The sequence below is a fragment of the Neophocaena asiaeorientalis genome, unplaced genomic scaffold, assembly GCF_003031525.2.
Source record: "Neophocaena asiaeorientalis asiaeorientalis breed wild unplaced genomic scaffold, Neophocaena_asiaeorientalis_V1.1 scaffold52, whole genome shotgun sequence".
NCBI classification, from domain to species: domain Eukaryota; kingdom Metazoa; phylum Chordata; class Mammalia; order Artiodactyla; family Phocoenidae; genus Neophocaena; species Neophocaena asiaeorientalis.
Window position 1 is genome coordinate 1,795,890 of NW_020173927.1, and position 14,906 is coordinate 1,810,795.

Here is a 14,906-nt window from a genome sequence, read left to right on the forward strand (position 1 = left end):
CCCCTGAGAACGATGCGGATTCTCTCATCAAAGCTCTGTTCACGTCTGTTACATGGTATTTAGCAAGGATAATAAGAACCAAAGGAAATAGCATGAAATAATAAAAATCCCCCCCTCTTTAAGTGATAGGTGATAGAATCTCAAAATGAAAGGTTCTTTGTTAAAAGAAAGAATTGAAGAACGAAAAGGAGAGAAGGCATTTAAATATTCATCACCAATACAGATTATTGCAGCCTTTCTCCGATAATAGGACTTAGCAGCTTTGAGATGTTCTGCCCACTTGAAAGTCCTGTGAGGCTGGAAAGGGAAAAGGAGTTACATTTGGCAGAGATAAGAGCTTCCACTTCATGCCAACAATAAAGGCTGAAGACCTGAATTTTCCGAAGGTCTGCGGTGTTCTCTTTCTACACTCACTCCTTAGGTGAGCTCATCACCTCCCAGGGATATAAATACTACCTACGCGCTGATTCTTCCAAACTATGACTCCAGCTCTGACTCCTTCCATGAACCGCTGGCTCACATACACCCTCCCCTCCCCACTGTGAAGCCCCACCACCTGGACACTTAATATGCACACACATGCCTTTGATGCTCAGAGCTGAGCCTTTCATTCCATGCTCCTCTCTGACTTGTTCCTTCCCCTGGAGTCTCCCTCTCTGTAAATGGCTGCCTAATTTTTCCATTTGCTCAGGCCGAAAACAAAAAACAAAAAAAATCCACAGAACTTAGCTTTCTCTTATTCTTCATCTCCAATCTAATAGCAAGACTTTCCTCATCACTCTTCATAACACATCTCAGAATTTGATCACTTTTTACACCTCCACTGATACTCAAGTGCAAACCATCATCTTCCTTGGTCTTCCTATTCCCACCCTCTCCCTCTTCCGGAACAGCAAGAACAATACCCCAAGCACAGCCACAGCATGTCCTCAGCTGAGAACCTTCCAGGGCTTCTCATCACACTCAGCATTCAATCCGAAGTTCTCCAGTAGCCTGTGAAGGTCACCATGACCTGCCCGTCTCACTGCTCCTGTGATCCCATCTCCATACTCTCTCAGGGCTTACTCTGCTCCTGCCATCCTGCCTCCTTGCTGGTCCTTGAACACACCTGTGACTTCCATCATCTAGAATGTTCTTCTGCCAGATATCCACGTAATTCTCATTTCAATTCATTCAGACTTCTCTTCAATATCACTCAATCAGTGATGCCTTCCCTGACAGCCCTCATCTGAATTACCACCTTCCCTCACTCTATAGTCGCCTACTCTTTTAATTTTTCTTAAAGCTTATTACAACTGAATTAATATGTATTTGTTTATTACATTAGTGTTGTGCCTCCTAATAGAATGTAAGCTGTATGAGAGAAAGGACTTTTGGGGGGTTACTTACTGCTGCTTTCCCAGCATCTCGAACTATGCCTGGTATATGATAGCTTGATAAACAGGTGTAGGGTGATTCCACAAATGATGGACAGAATGTATGTATGAATTTCTCTTATGGATTTCTATTTTTATTACAAATGCTCAGAATATTGCCCAGATACAAAGTAAAAGTATAATGGCCTGTTTCATTGAGTAAAAACGCATTCAGCTCCCTTTTTATTGTTATTGTCCTTCAAATCTTACTGTATCAGTGACATATAGGTAACCACAACTAAAATCACCTTTCATTCCTGGAGAGATTACTGGTTTTCATGAAATCCATTTTTTCCTGATAATAGAATTTTCAGATGGGCACCCTGTTACACAGACTAAAGGCTACACATTCCGGCCTCCCTTGCAGCTAGGTTTGCACATGTGACTAAGATCTCAGTCTTGAGTTATAGACCAAAGTGTCATGAGGTAGTTTCTTGGAGGCATCCACAGAGACTCAGTTATAAATGCTTTTGCCTTCTGCTTCTGGGTCTGTTCCTCCATCTTGTTGCTCAGAATGTGGATGCTGCCATCTTAGAAATGAAGATGAGGACCAAACTCTAGGGAAAGCAGAGCTGTGTGCTGGAGGGACCCAGGACTCCCAAGGAATCTGAGGGACCTCGGGCCTTTGATTATGGAGAAGGAATAAAACTTCTAACTTATATTCAAGCTACTAACTGTGAGGCATTTCCTTACTTTCAGGTGACCTGAATCCAGAGTTGAATATTGTTCATCTCAGTAAAAGGTACCTGGTTCATTTATCTTGGACAGTGAGAATTATCTTCCTTCATTTTTTGCTTCCCTTCCCTTCCCTTCTCTTCCTTCTTTATTTTTTGCTTTGCCCAAAGATTCACATCCACTGCATCAAGGTACACAGGGAGCAAATTACCTTCATGGTATCCAATATGGGGGCCAACCAATTTGGTTGCCCACCAAAGAAAACTGCCTTCACAAAAGTTGTTCTTCATCATTTCTGTTTAGAAAACAAGCCTTCTTTCAATGGACATGAACGATTCTACCATTAAACTTTCTCCTATTTTTTTCCCCTTTTTGAAGATAACAAAATAAAAGCAACTCTTTTGAAATGATTATTAAATCATTAATGAGCATTGATTATTAACATGAGTAAGAGAATGCGTATTAAAGAATCTCAGTGGAAATAATAGAGACATTTTATATCATAATTTGCTATTAATTTTCCTTAAGGAAAATGTCATTATTCTTAATTTTGCTTGGGTAATGAAACATATGATATCTCACTGAACCTTATTAGAAAAAAAATTCTTATTTTAATAATTGCCATGAATGGTTTAACATAATCTATTTAGTTTGGCAGACAATATGAATGAAACTACTAAAAAATGTAAAAATTCATGCTCGCTCATTTCTGGTCTTTGAAGGTAGCTCACATTTCTGATAAAGTTATAGTACAAAGCTGACAGAAGTGAGAGAACAACTCCAAAAAGAGGGGCCAACTAATAATTTAATTACATCTGCTCAAATCCTGAGACTAGAGCCAGATTTGAAAATTATGGGCCCAAAAGGGATGATGTAAGGCCCCCTTTCAGGGAAACACTTCCCCTTTCTGGTCCTTTCAAGGTCATAAGTTCCTCCTTAGTTATTCATTCACTCACTATTTATTCATTTACTCACTCATTTCTCTCCTTCCCTGCCCCCCCAAAACATGAAGCAGTTTACCAAAAGAACAAACAAAATAAAACTGTAATTCAGCATATTTAAAAACAAGCTAGGGCATATTAGAAAAAGTGAGACGTGCCATTATCTCAATAAACATGCTTCATAAAATATAACAGAATTATTATTTTTAAATGGATGCACTCAGAGCAAGGAAGAGAACACACTAGACACACAGAGGGTATTCAAAGTAGAATGCCAAGAGGCACTGACACTAAATGGTCCGGGAGGGACCAGGGGCTGATACATGCCATGGAGTGAATGTGAGATTTAATGGCAGTACAAGGTTGGTGATGCTTACAGGACTATCTCAATGGAAAACTAGAACTGAGCTCTTGAATAAAGTCAGAAGGCATAAAGGCCTGTCCTATCAGGAAACATAAAAACTATGCCCAACAGCGTGGTAATTTTCAGGGATGCCAAGTACCTATGTAGGGTCATAAGTGGAAAAGGAATAATCTTTGACAACTGAGATCCCCAATCCTGATCCACGTTAAGGGGCTAACCAAACTCACATGACCTAAGTATTTTTAAAAAATACTGTGGCTTGAACTGGTGAACCCCAGAGGTCCTGGCAGAGATACAGTGAAAACTATATCATAGTGATACCTTCAGAACTCAGAACACATGAGATCACCATGGACCTAAACCCTTGCTTTGATGAACTCACAGTTGAAATTACAGATAACAGAAGGAGACACATGACCACAAAAGAGACAATAGTGAGAGTAAATAACAGAATTCATGCACTTATGAACCATAAACAACAGAAGGAAACAAGTGATATTTTCATACATGTTTAAAATCTGAAAATAAATGGAAAAAATAAAAAGCATAGGCAAAATAGAGAATTATAAGAAAAACTCAGATAAAGAGTAGACTTCTTAGATATGAAAAAGTGATCTTTGAAATTATAAACTCATTGTGGATGAGGAATTCACCAGAATGCAGCATAAAGAGTTAAAGAGGTAGAAACTTTAAGGAAAAATGACAGGACCTGGAGCACAGAATGAACAGCAAATGTACAATTAATAAGAGTTCTAGGAGGAAAGGACAGAGAAAAAGAGAGAAGCAATATGTGAGGTGAAACAGGAAGTCAATTGCTAAGAACTAAGCAAAGACAAGAATCCTCAGGCTGAACAAAAATCACAACTAGTCATGTAGGGAAATAAGAACAAGTGCATATCTAGAAACAATACGGTAAAAATCCCAGTCACCTCCCCCCCCCAAAAAAGCTGAAAAGCATACAAATAGGAAAGACCAATTCCTTACAAAGGAATGTAATGGGATTGACAGAAGACATTTCCTTAGCAACAACAGAAGCTGAAATTCAATGTAATGATATCATCAAAATAGTAAGGGAAAATAAGAATTTTACACCCAAACTATTATTCAAGGGTAAATTGAAATAAAGCAGCTAAAGATATTTTAATACAAACAAAAAAAGGAGCTATTGCAACTCACAGATACTAACTAAAGGGACTAATAAATGATACACATCAGCAAGAAGGAGCATAAACTTGTAGGAAGAAATAATGTTTACAAAGCACTGATGAACAAACAAAATGATAAAGAATGTGAGTAAGTGTAAATCAATATTGACTGTAATTACCATCTGGAATTAAAATCCTAAGAAATAATTACCTAGAAGAGACATAATGATTAACTTTATAATTTATTAAACTAAGAATATGTGTTAAAATTTCAATGGTAATCATTGAAAGAAAATATATAGGATCCCCCTTCTCTCTCCCCTGCTCTATGTATATAGTAAAGGAAAAACAAGAATAAAGAAAACTTGATGAATCCTTTAGAGGTTAAGAAGGTGGGAGATTTGGGGCATGGGGAAAACCAAAGAAAAGCAAAGTAAATGAAATATAAAATAAGAGAGTAGAAGTGGGTCCACACGCATCAATAAAAGAATCAAAATACAAATGGAATAAAGTCACATTAATATACAAAAAGATATCAGATTGAATAAACAAAAAGACCCCATAACAATAGGTACTGTTTACAGGAAGCATACCCAACCAATAATGTCCCCAAGAGCACAGAAACTTATATATAGTCAGTATGACACAGGCTCAACATTTGTGAAATCTGGATTGTGTGCAAATGCATATTTATTATATTATGTTCTGTACTTTTCTGTATCTTTGAAATATTTCAGAGTAAGAATTTTAAAAAAAAGAAAAATTAGGACATTAACGTGAAAGAAAAATGAAGGAAAAAGACTATACTATACTATACTATACTATACTGTGAGGTTGGTATAGAAAGTGCAGGTCTAAAGTCTCCAAGAAAGGCGTCCGCAGACCTTACTCTGCGCCTTCTAACTGCCAACACAGAGAGGGAAATGTGACCCGTACCTATTTCACAACACTTATGCTCAAAATCCAACTTGTTGCTCAAGAGAAACACAGTAATTGGTAATGATGCCTGAGGGAATGAACTTCGATGGGTTCTCATAAAACAACACAACAGAAAAGAGACAAAAAAATAAAAGCGAAGACAGAAAAGACACCAACTTGATTTTTTTTAAAGTGTAATTCCATGGAATGTTTTTCCTGGTCCCCAGAAGTCCTTTTGTCCTCTTTGGCATCGTCTTTTATAACGCTCTGGTCACTTTCTCCCCTCCCAAACAGTAGGTGATAAACCTTGTCTTAATTGTGATGTAGAAAATATGAAAATACTCATCCAATAGGAAGATGTAGAAAAATGAATGAATGTCTCTACTTTAGAGTATAAATAAGGGCTCATTCCCCTTGGTAACACTTGTTTCAACTACATCACTTTTTACATGCCCTTCGGCTTTACTATTCAATAAGCCCTGTCTGTGCAGGAACAGCTGTTTCTCTCCTGTACCATGTGGCAGAGGCCTGGAACTTAGAAAAAGCTTAATTGTTAACATTTTTTTTTTCATTGGAAAACTGACAGGTTGACCTTGGCAAATTTCACTGAAGACTGTGTAAGTCTAGAGGAAGAACTCATTTGGCAAATGTATTTCAATGCTCATTTATGGGGGGAAAGAGGAGGAAGGGGGTGGCCAGTGGGAACCTCTTCTAAAAGGGGGCAGATAGCTTTGGGATTGTACATGTACGAATAATACGATCACTTGTTATTAATCTTTAAATGCCTTGGTATTGGCTAGTTGTCCAGAAGAACATCCTTTGGGGTATGAAGAGAAAGGCAGACCATTTCTTTCTAGTTTGCTCAGCATCTTCATGAGACAAACTGTAACCCAGACTCAGCAATTCAGGTTGCCCACAAATGCTGGCTGCACAGCTGAAGTTAAATGCAATAATACAACTAACTCCAACTAGACTGAAAATGGTCGTTGTGGCCTTTACAAAAGAGGTAATGATGAGTGGAAAGAAAATTTTTCTTAAATTTCTTTCTTATCCCCAATTATTGAAAGAAGGACAAGCATTTTCTTTTAGATTGTAGGATGAGAAAAAAATCAGTTTCTTTAAAGAAAGTCAGTTGACTTACATTCCACTCCTTAATAAGGTATAAGAGAACGTCTACCTAGGAATCATGGAGTGATTGGGTTTTCACCAGTAGGAGGAAAAATGTGAAATCTGGTTATCCAGTTCTCTGTACCCAGGTCTCTCCTGGGAGGGGCAAGCTAGACAGTGACTCATAACACTCAGAGATGGCGGTGAGGGTGGGCTTCAGGGAGAACATGAAATCAGAATGAAGGGGTGGGCAAAGTAAGCCTAGAGCAGGTTTTGTCCTTTCAATACATAATAATGTTGTTTGTTTATTAGAAACAACATCTGGTGATTTTGCTCTTCCTGGGTAAACTTACTGGGTTACATTTCTTAGACATAAGCATCAGAATAATATGGAAATCAAAGTAAAATGGTTAAATTTATTTTTTAAAAAATCCCTAGAAGGTCAATCAACATGTCCACTTTGAAAATTCAAAATTACTAAAACTGAATAAGACACGGGGGCCACTTAGCTTCACAGAGCCTGAAATCACCTCCCCTGCCAGCCGTCCTCTCCCCACCCTGCCTGCCGCCCGCCCATGTTACATAAGCGCTCCGTTGGAAACTGTGCATCCTCTCGTAACCCTTAGTATAACTGAGTCCAGCAGAAATACACACCCAGTGAGAATGACAACGTAGAACCGTATGTACTTACTTGGGTAAGACCAGGATCTGCACGATGAAGATGCAGAAGAATATGAGGCAGGCGCAGGTCACGTAATACTTGAAGGCTGGCAGTGCAGTGGCTCGGTACTAAGGGGGGAAAAGAAACCAGGAATGACAGGTTGTCTGAGAGAAGGGCTGAAACAGTCATCCAGCAGGTACATCTAACTGTACCTGGTTCATCCATCACACTCGTCACCTGCAGACTGTGGAAAAAGACAACCTAAGGACAATGGCTGTTCACCTCTGGCAACGAGAGCTTCCTCTCTCCAAACGAGCTGTGAAAGGGTGACTTCAAAGACCATGACTTCCGTGAGTCGACCTGTTCAGAAACCCATGAAGAGGCAATCGAATCCCTCCAGCAAGGAGACAGAGCACCTGGCCAGAAAGACGAGTGAGTGAACTGAATGGACCAATGAAGTGTGCAGGTGTCCTGCCTCCCTTTTGGGTCTAAGGTCCGAGATTGCTTGTGGAAAGCAACTGACTTTTCACATAGCCATATTTTGCTTTTGAAGAGTACTGAGGAAATGCAATATTCTCATTTTATTTATTTGTTTTAGCTTTTTATTTTATTATCGAGAGGTGGTGAATGAAATTATAAGACAGAAGACCAGCAGGCTCTGTCCTCTACGAACATCTGTTTGCCTGTCTGGGCCTGGCTGTTGGACTCTTTCTACTTGCCCAGCATAATCAGCAGTTTCACATGGCTTTCCATAACATCCAGGATCATAAACTGACCAGTGTAGCTGCCCGCCTGGGGCTGCCCTTTCTTGGCTTATGCAGGAAAAGCCAGCCAACGCTGCACTCAGTCTGCCACATGTCCCCTTGACTCTGGTGATGGTGTGCCCGGCACTCTCAAGGCTTTCTGCGGACTAACTCATTTAATCCTCACAACAACTGCGTGAGGCAGGAACTATTGCTGTTTCTAGTTTTGTATGAAAAAACTTTGGACCAGAACAACTGATTAACATTCTTAGAAACACACAGCACATGGTGCAACCAGAATCTTCATCCCGCTGGACTGGCTCCCGAACCCAGGCTTCCAGCCACGAGGCACTATTGCCTCTCAAACAAGGGTTCTATGGTAAAATTAAAGGAAATCAAGTTTTTGTGGCGATGCTATCGAAGCCTCCTGACAATGCTGGCAGGTTGCATTAGTGTATCTGCACAAACTGTGTCCCAAGTTATGGGAAGTTAGGTGTGTATTTCTCGGGTTTAGCCTCTGGGATTTTGGTGCAGATGATGGACCTCTGGGTGGTCTGGCTTCTCTTCCTCTATGTCTTGCTGCTTTTTACCCCTCCTGCTGGCCTGAAGAGCAGGTTGGGAATAGGAGGACAAAAAGTGAGCTTAAATCTCAATGCTGTCTAAAGTCTGCCTCTGCAAATATGTACACATGGGGAATGTCAGCAAAAGCTGCATGTTTTAATAATGATCATTTTCTGTTTACTAGAATATTTCTTTGGTGACTTTTGTGACTTCATAGCCAGGATAATTTACAAAGCTGATGAAGAAGCTCTGCTAGCGTAATTGCTGAAATGTGATTATATTTTATGCACTCAGTTATGTCCTTATTTTCTGTGCTTTGTGCAGAGACATGACTTGGAATTTCCTTGTGGTATTAATCAAAGAAAAGGACTTCTATCAGGAAGGAAATAATTTAACACTTAAACAGTAAGTAGTCATTAGTGTCTAAGTTGCTTAATAATAATAATAATAAATTGTATCAAACATAAATTTGGTAAACTCTCTGCAGTCAAAGTCCTTGACTTAGAAGCAGAAAAGTGATCTTCTTGATCACTCACTAGAACAAAAGAAAGCTTTGGTATAATTGTAAAATCCAACCTTGATGAGTTTTGGAAAGAATTTTGATATTTTCTATGTCCATTCAATTTCCATAAAACAATGAACTGAATTTTCTCAACAGAGTTTTAATACCTGTGCTGTGACTGTTGCCATTAACATAGTAGCTTCTGTTCAAACTAAAACTATAATTATATGGTTAGATTGTGCAAATTACCTCTAACCTACTCTTTTTCTAGATCAACACACAAAAAAAGGCAAATGAATAAGGCCAACCTAGAACAGTTGTCCTTTCTGCAATAATTACTTAATTCATTTTAGCAAATCCTGGTTAAGCTTGACATGTATAAATTAAATGTCTGGTTATTTATTTGTGCCTGAAATAGCTCTACTTTAGGAGTTAAAATGTGAAAGTATTTAGATGCAACAAAACTTAAAAGTTTCTAATTCTCCCAAACAGGGGTTGAATGTAAATCTCATATTTTTATCAAAAAGTTAAAATAATTTGTGTAAAGACACTGTAAATTTGTCAGAAAGGATTTTGCTTTCTTTAAAAATCTTTTCTAAGAAAATTTCTCACTGAGAAAGCAAGATATTCACTTCTTCCCTTTCCCTTAGCTCCACATCACACAGACATCATTTACTAACAGGAGTGTTGAAAGAGGTGACTAGCCAAAGACAGAAACCTGGTAATCAGAAATGTGGTAAAACAATATATGCCTGGAAGAACCACAGGAAAAGCTAGAAAGAAATCGGATATGGTTAGAGGCAGTTTAAATGTTTCATGTAAAATGCTATGAATACAATTTCATGATGGAATTTTTAAAAAACTAATATTTTGGAAAAATGATTGATTTTGAAGAAAAAAATAGCTTACTTCTTTTTCTAGTATTTTATTGTAGAAAAGCAATGAGATTCTCTGAATGTCTTCAGACTTGAGCCATTGCCTGGAAATAAAAAGGACAGACACATTATAAAACCAAACCTCCAACCAAACATCTGGAACCATTTTTTAAAAATGACTTGCATTTTTCTTTCTTCATAATGCCAAATATGGAATCTAGGTTTGTTAACAGGATATGCAAATATAATATGCTTATTCACATATTGCTCTCCTTGAAAATTCTATATTACAAACCAACTGTCAAACCAAATTGAAACTCAAGTTATCCAACTTAAATAATTAGGGAGATAAGTCATCAAAAGGACTCAAGTACGTCAATAAATTTATTCCCTTATGTCTTACTGAAACCACATGTTACTTTCATCTCCTAAAGGATCTGGTTCAGAGAGAAGCGCCATTTTTCTTAGCTTATAGCAAGCAACACATCACAGAGCATCAGAAATATTTAGAGTGGCTTCCAGATGTAGGCAAGAAGATTTTACTCCTTTCACACTTACTAAAAATACTTTCATTGTCATGTTTTTCATTTCTATAAAGTAAAAAAAAAGTCATGCTTGAATACAGATTTCAAAAAATGGGTACAAATACTAATATAAGCAGCAATCAGGTCAGACCACTAACATAGTACATTGATGCCAACATAAACACACACATACATAATACATATATATCTCTCAGATGTTGAAAAATAAAAGGCATATGGAAGTAACATTCTTATACATTGATTGACTTTCAGAAATCTGTTTTGGGAAAGCAGTTGAGATAGAGAAAGACCTTAAAGACAAAACTCTTCTTCACTAGAACATTGTGTATAATCGCAGGTTAAACGGCCACGCTGGGTATATGACCCAGCAAGCTGGGCATATGATGCCCGGTACAGTCACACATTTTGCAGTAAAATAAACACACAGTTTATGAAATAAAGCTAAGAAAACAGAGAGATATCACATTCTTATAGCCATGAGTACAGAAATGTAATAAAAAATTGAAATCTATGCATCAAGAAAAATACCTAGAAATAATTACAAACAAAATAAATTACCATCTAGGCTAAGTCACTACACTGAGGAATTTTTATTTCTACTGATTTTTTAAAAATAAAGACTTTTATAATTAAAATATATAATTACCTGAATTGCTTATGTATATGCATGTAGTATTTATGCACAAATACCTGCATATTTATGTATATATTTCCAAGTGTATATAACTATATAGCTACATCTACATTTATATCTATACTTATATATCTATATACAGGCAGAGAGAGTATATATATATATATATACTTCTAGAGATAAAATGTTATACCTGTGAAAACAATGATCAAGTTCCAAGAATTCCTAAATATAGCACTTTTCCAACCCATTGGTCATATCTCTATGGATTTTGACTAACTGCAATGTATTTGGGAGATAAAGACAAATGGGGAAGGCCTCTGACGATCCAGGAATGAAGACCAAGTGAACTGTCACACATTATCACATAATCAACAGGGACAGTCACCTCCTGATTTCAGACTCAGGTCGAAATGTACACTGAGGTTTCACATTAGGGTTGACCCAGTTAACCCAGGACACTGCCTCATTTGAGGAGGAACATCTCCAGGGCTACCTGGACAGCCGTGTGCCTGGAACATCTGGACAGTTCTGAAGATGCTCACAGCACACGCACCACAATGAACTTGAGTCTCCCAGGAGACTAAAGCACAGACAGTGCAATTTCAACTGTAGCCCAGAAGTCAGTCATGTATTCTAGAATGATTGCCATTAAGAGTGAGAACTTTAAAAATACTTTTGGATTCAAGGTTATAAGCTTTAGGTATCAGGAAAATAAATTCTTTTTGATATTATGACTGCCCCAGCTGCAGAGATAGGTTATTGTTCTGTTTTATGGCACGAGTTGGAGGAATCCAAGGTTGGTTAATATTAGAAGAAGCAGAAAATAAAATTTAAGATAAATTTTAACTATACTCATTTTTTAGAACTGTGTATTCATTATGGATATCCTATGAATAATGTATTTCAGTAACTTATTAAAAAGTTTATTTTCTTTATTACAGATGAAATTTCTATTTAAAAAATGCTCCTGGATAATATAAGCTTAGAAATAAAATACGAGCAAAATTTATAAAGTGGAGATAAAACCAGCTCCTCATTGGTTAGTGGGGCCCCCATCTTTCTAGGTTTTAGTTACCTGTCTGTCCTGCAGGTGGACAGGAAGCCCTCAAGACAAAGTCTGCAAAGTCTGCCTTTCTTTGTGTCCCCAACACCTAACCCAGGTTCATAAGACTTGATCCCTGGATGGATGTTTGGAGAAAGGACGGAATTCCAATTGTTGGTTCAAGGTATTTGCTCATAAGAATCTTGGCTGCAAGCAGAGTTGCTGTACAACTAATTAGCCATAAGGCCGTTTTGCCATAATAGATAACTGTTGATTCACAATTTTGGATTCATTACACTAGAAAATGATAATATATCAATCTTTGCACATCCTTCAGTGAGCAGCCATCTCTCCCACCCACCAAAACCAACAGTTTACCAAGCTATGGCAAATATATAAAAGGCAGCTAGTAATTGACAACAGTCTTCGAGAGCATTAATCATTGGCTCTTTGACTGATCTAGATACAACAGCTTGTTCTCTCCTGCCGTCTCTACCAAATTTATCATGCAATAGTAGAAGCTGGAGGCAAAAGAAGAATCCAGGTCCTATCCTCCCCAAAAAGAAATGGTTGTATAATTCTTGATGAGTATACATTTCTTTTTTAAAAGTTTTATTTTATTTTTCTTAACATCTTTATTGGAGTATAATTGCTTTACAATGGTGTGTTAGTTTCTGCTTTATAACAAAGTAAATCAGCTATACATATACATATATCCCCATATCTCCTCGCGCCTGCGTATCCCTCCCACCCTCCCTATCTCACCCCTCTAGGTGGTCACAAAGCACTGAGCTGATCTCCCTGTGCTATGGGGCTGCTTCCCACTAGCTATCTATTTTACATTTGGTAGTGTATATATGTCCATGCCACTCTCTCACTTCGTCCCAGCTCACCCTTCCCCCTCCCCATGTCCCCAAGTCCATTCTCTATGTCTGCATCTTTATTCCTGTCCTGCTCCTAGGTTCTTCAGAACCTTTTTTTCTTTTTAGATTCCATATATATGTGTTAGCATACGGTATTTGTTTTTCTCTTTCTGACTTCTTCACTCTGTATGACAGACTCTAGGTCCATCCACCTCACTACAAATAACTCATACTCGTTTCTTTTTATGGCTGAGTAATATTCCATTGTTTATATGTGCCACATCTTCTTTATCCATTCATCTGTCAAGGAACATGGTGAATTTTTTTTGCCATTTGACAGTGAAGATCATGAAATAGACAGAATTGTGGTATTTGGCACAGAATTTGGCTTAGATGATTTGGTGAAATATAAGGACTGGGCATGTGATGGGACATTTCAGTACAGTCTGGATATGTATCACCAGTGATATACGTTACACATATTGATAAGAAATAGCAGAGTCCCTCCTCTGTTCATTTTACTCCCAGGGGAATCTGCAGAGGCTTAGAGCAGATTTTTTTATATTGTAAAGAATGTATGTCTGATATTAGATACTGAACCCTTAGTGATCGACCTTGAGAAAGAAAGTACCATTGCTTTCTCTAAGATACACCCAAATACAACTATAACCATGTAACTACACACATTTTAAGTGCATCTAAGTACTTTTTGCATTTTTATTTTTGCAATTGAATCTTTCAAAATTTTGTTGCTAATGTTTAATGATGTCCATTTCAATGTTTCTCTTTTATTTTATCTTTTATGGCAAAACTGTCTTAGGCCAATTAGTCCTGAGGTGAATCCCCTTGCAGCAAAGATATTTATGGTGAGACTACTGGACCCACAGCTACCCTGTGCCTTCCTTTTCCCACAGCAGGTCAGGTTTGGCCAAAGGCTTCTTCCTTGAAGCCATAAGTGATGGGCCCAATTCTTCCTCTTTTGTCCTCAGAGTTAAGGAGAGCACATCCTCCCCACAGGCCTCACGCCTCTGTTGGTTCTCTGAGGTGGCCTCAGTTCCCAATACTGATTCACAGGAAACTCAGAGATTTATAAATGTCATATGGATATTTGGAGTCAGAAAGATTTGTGTGGGAAAATAAGGTCAAATATTTTGGGGAATTGGAACTACAGACAGAAAAGAGAATGGACAATGTGTGCAATATTCCTGGTCTCCTGACACTGTTCCTGACCCAAGTGGTCTCTGGCACAAAGAAAGTCAACCCCGCCCCTGCGCTACACAAAAAAATGATTATTAGTTTATACTAAGTTGCTTTTGTGCTAGGCTGAGGCCAATAAAGGAAATTCTAAACAAGATCTTGACTTGAGCTGAGAGACAAAGTACTTCCACATCCTCATGCAGAATTATTCTGGAATGTTATCACAAAGGGGATGCTAAAATACAGAGAAGACCACTTTCCTTTCGTTACGGACTGACTGTTCATATCTCCCACTTCATACGCTGAAGGCCTAACCTGCAGTGTGCGTATCTGGAGATGGGGCCTCCAAGGAAGTAATTAGAGTTGAATGCAGTCCTAAGGGTGGGAACCTGACTCAAGAGAATGAGTGTACTTATGAGACGTGACACCAGAGAGCTCGCTCTTTCTCTTTTTCTGCGTAGCCCAGAGGAAAGACCACGGGAGCACACAGCAAGGGGACTGCCTCTTGCAAGTCAAGGAGAGAGTTCTCACCAGAAACCAACCATGCTGGCACCCTGACTCAGACTTCTAGCCTTCAGAGCTGTGAGAAAATAAATTTTTGTTGCTTAAGCCACTCAGCCCATGGCATTTTGTACAGCAGTCCCAGCTGACTAACATACCATACCTATCTATGCAGCCTCGAATCCAAAGGTCCAAGTGGCTTCAGTTGTGCACT

The 14,906-nt window shown here is 38.3% G+C and overlaps 1 protein-coding gene across 1 annotated transcript in view; it reads right to left on the bottom strand.

The window, feature by feature from the left end:
• The window catches only part of ADCY2 (adenylate cyclase 2), a 430,840-nt gene that overhangs the window by 92,782 nt on the left and 323,152 nt on the right, over positions 1–14,906 (bottom strand). The window contains exons 13-14 of the mRNA XM_024752509.1: positions 9,942–10,011; positions 7,257–7,354 (exon numbers count right to left, since the gene is read on the bottom strand). Of these exons, the coding sequence (XP_024608277.1) occupies positions 7,257–7,354; positions 9,942–10,011 (168 nt within the window). The remainder of the gene's footprint in view (positions 1–7,256; positions 7,355–9,941; positions 10,012–14,906) is intronic.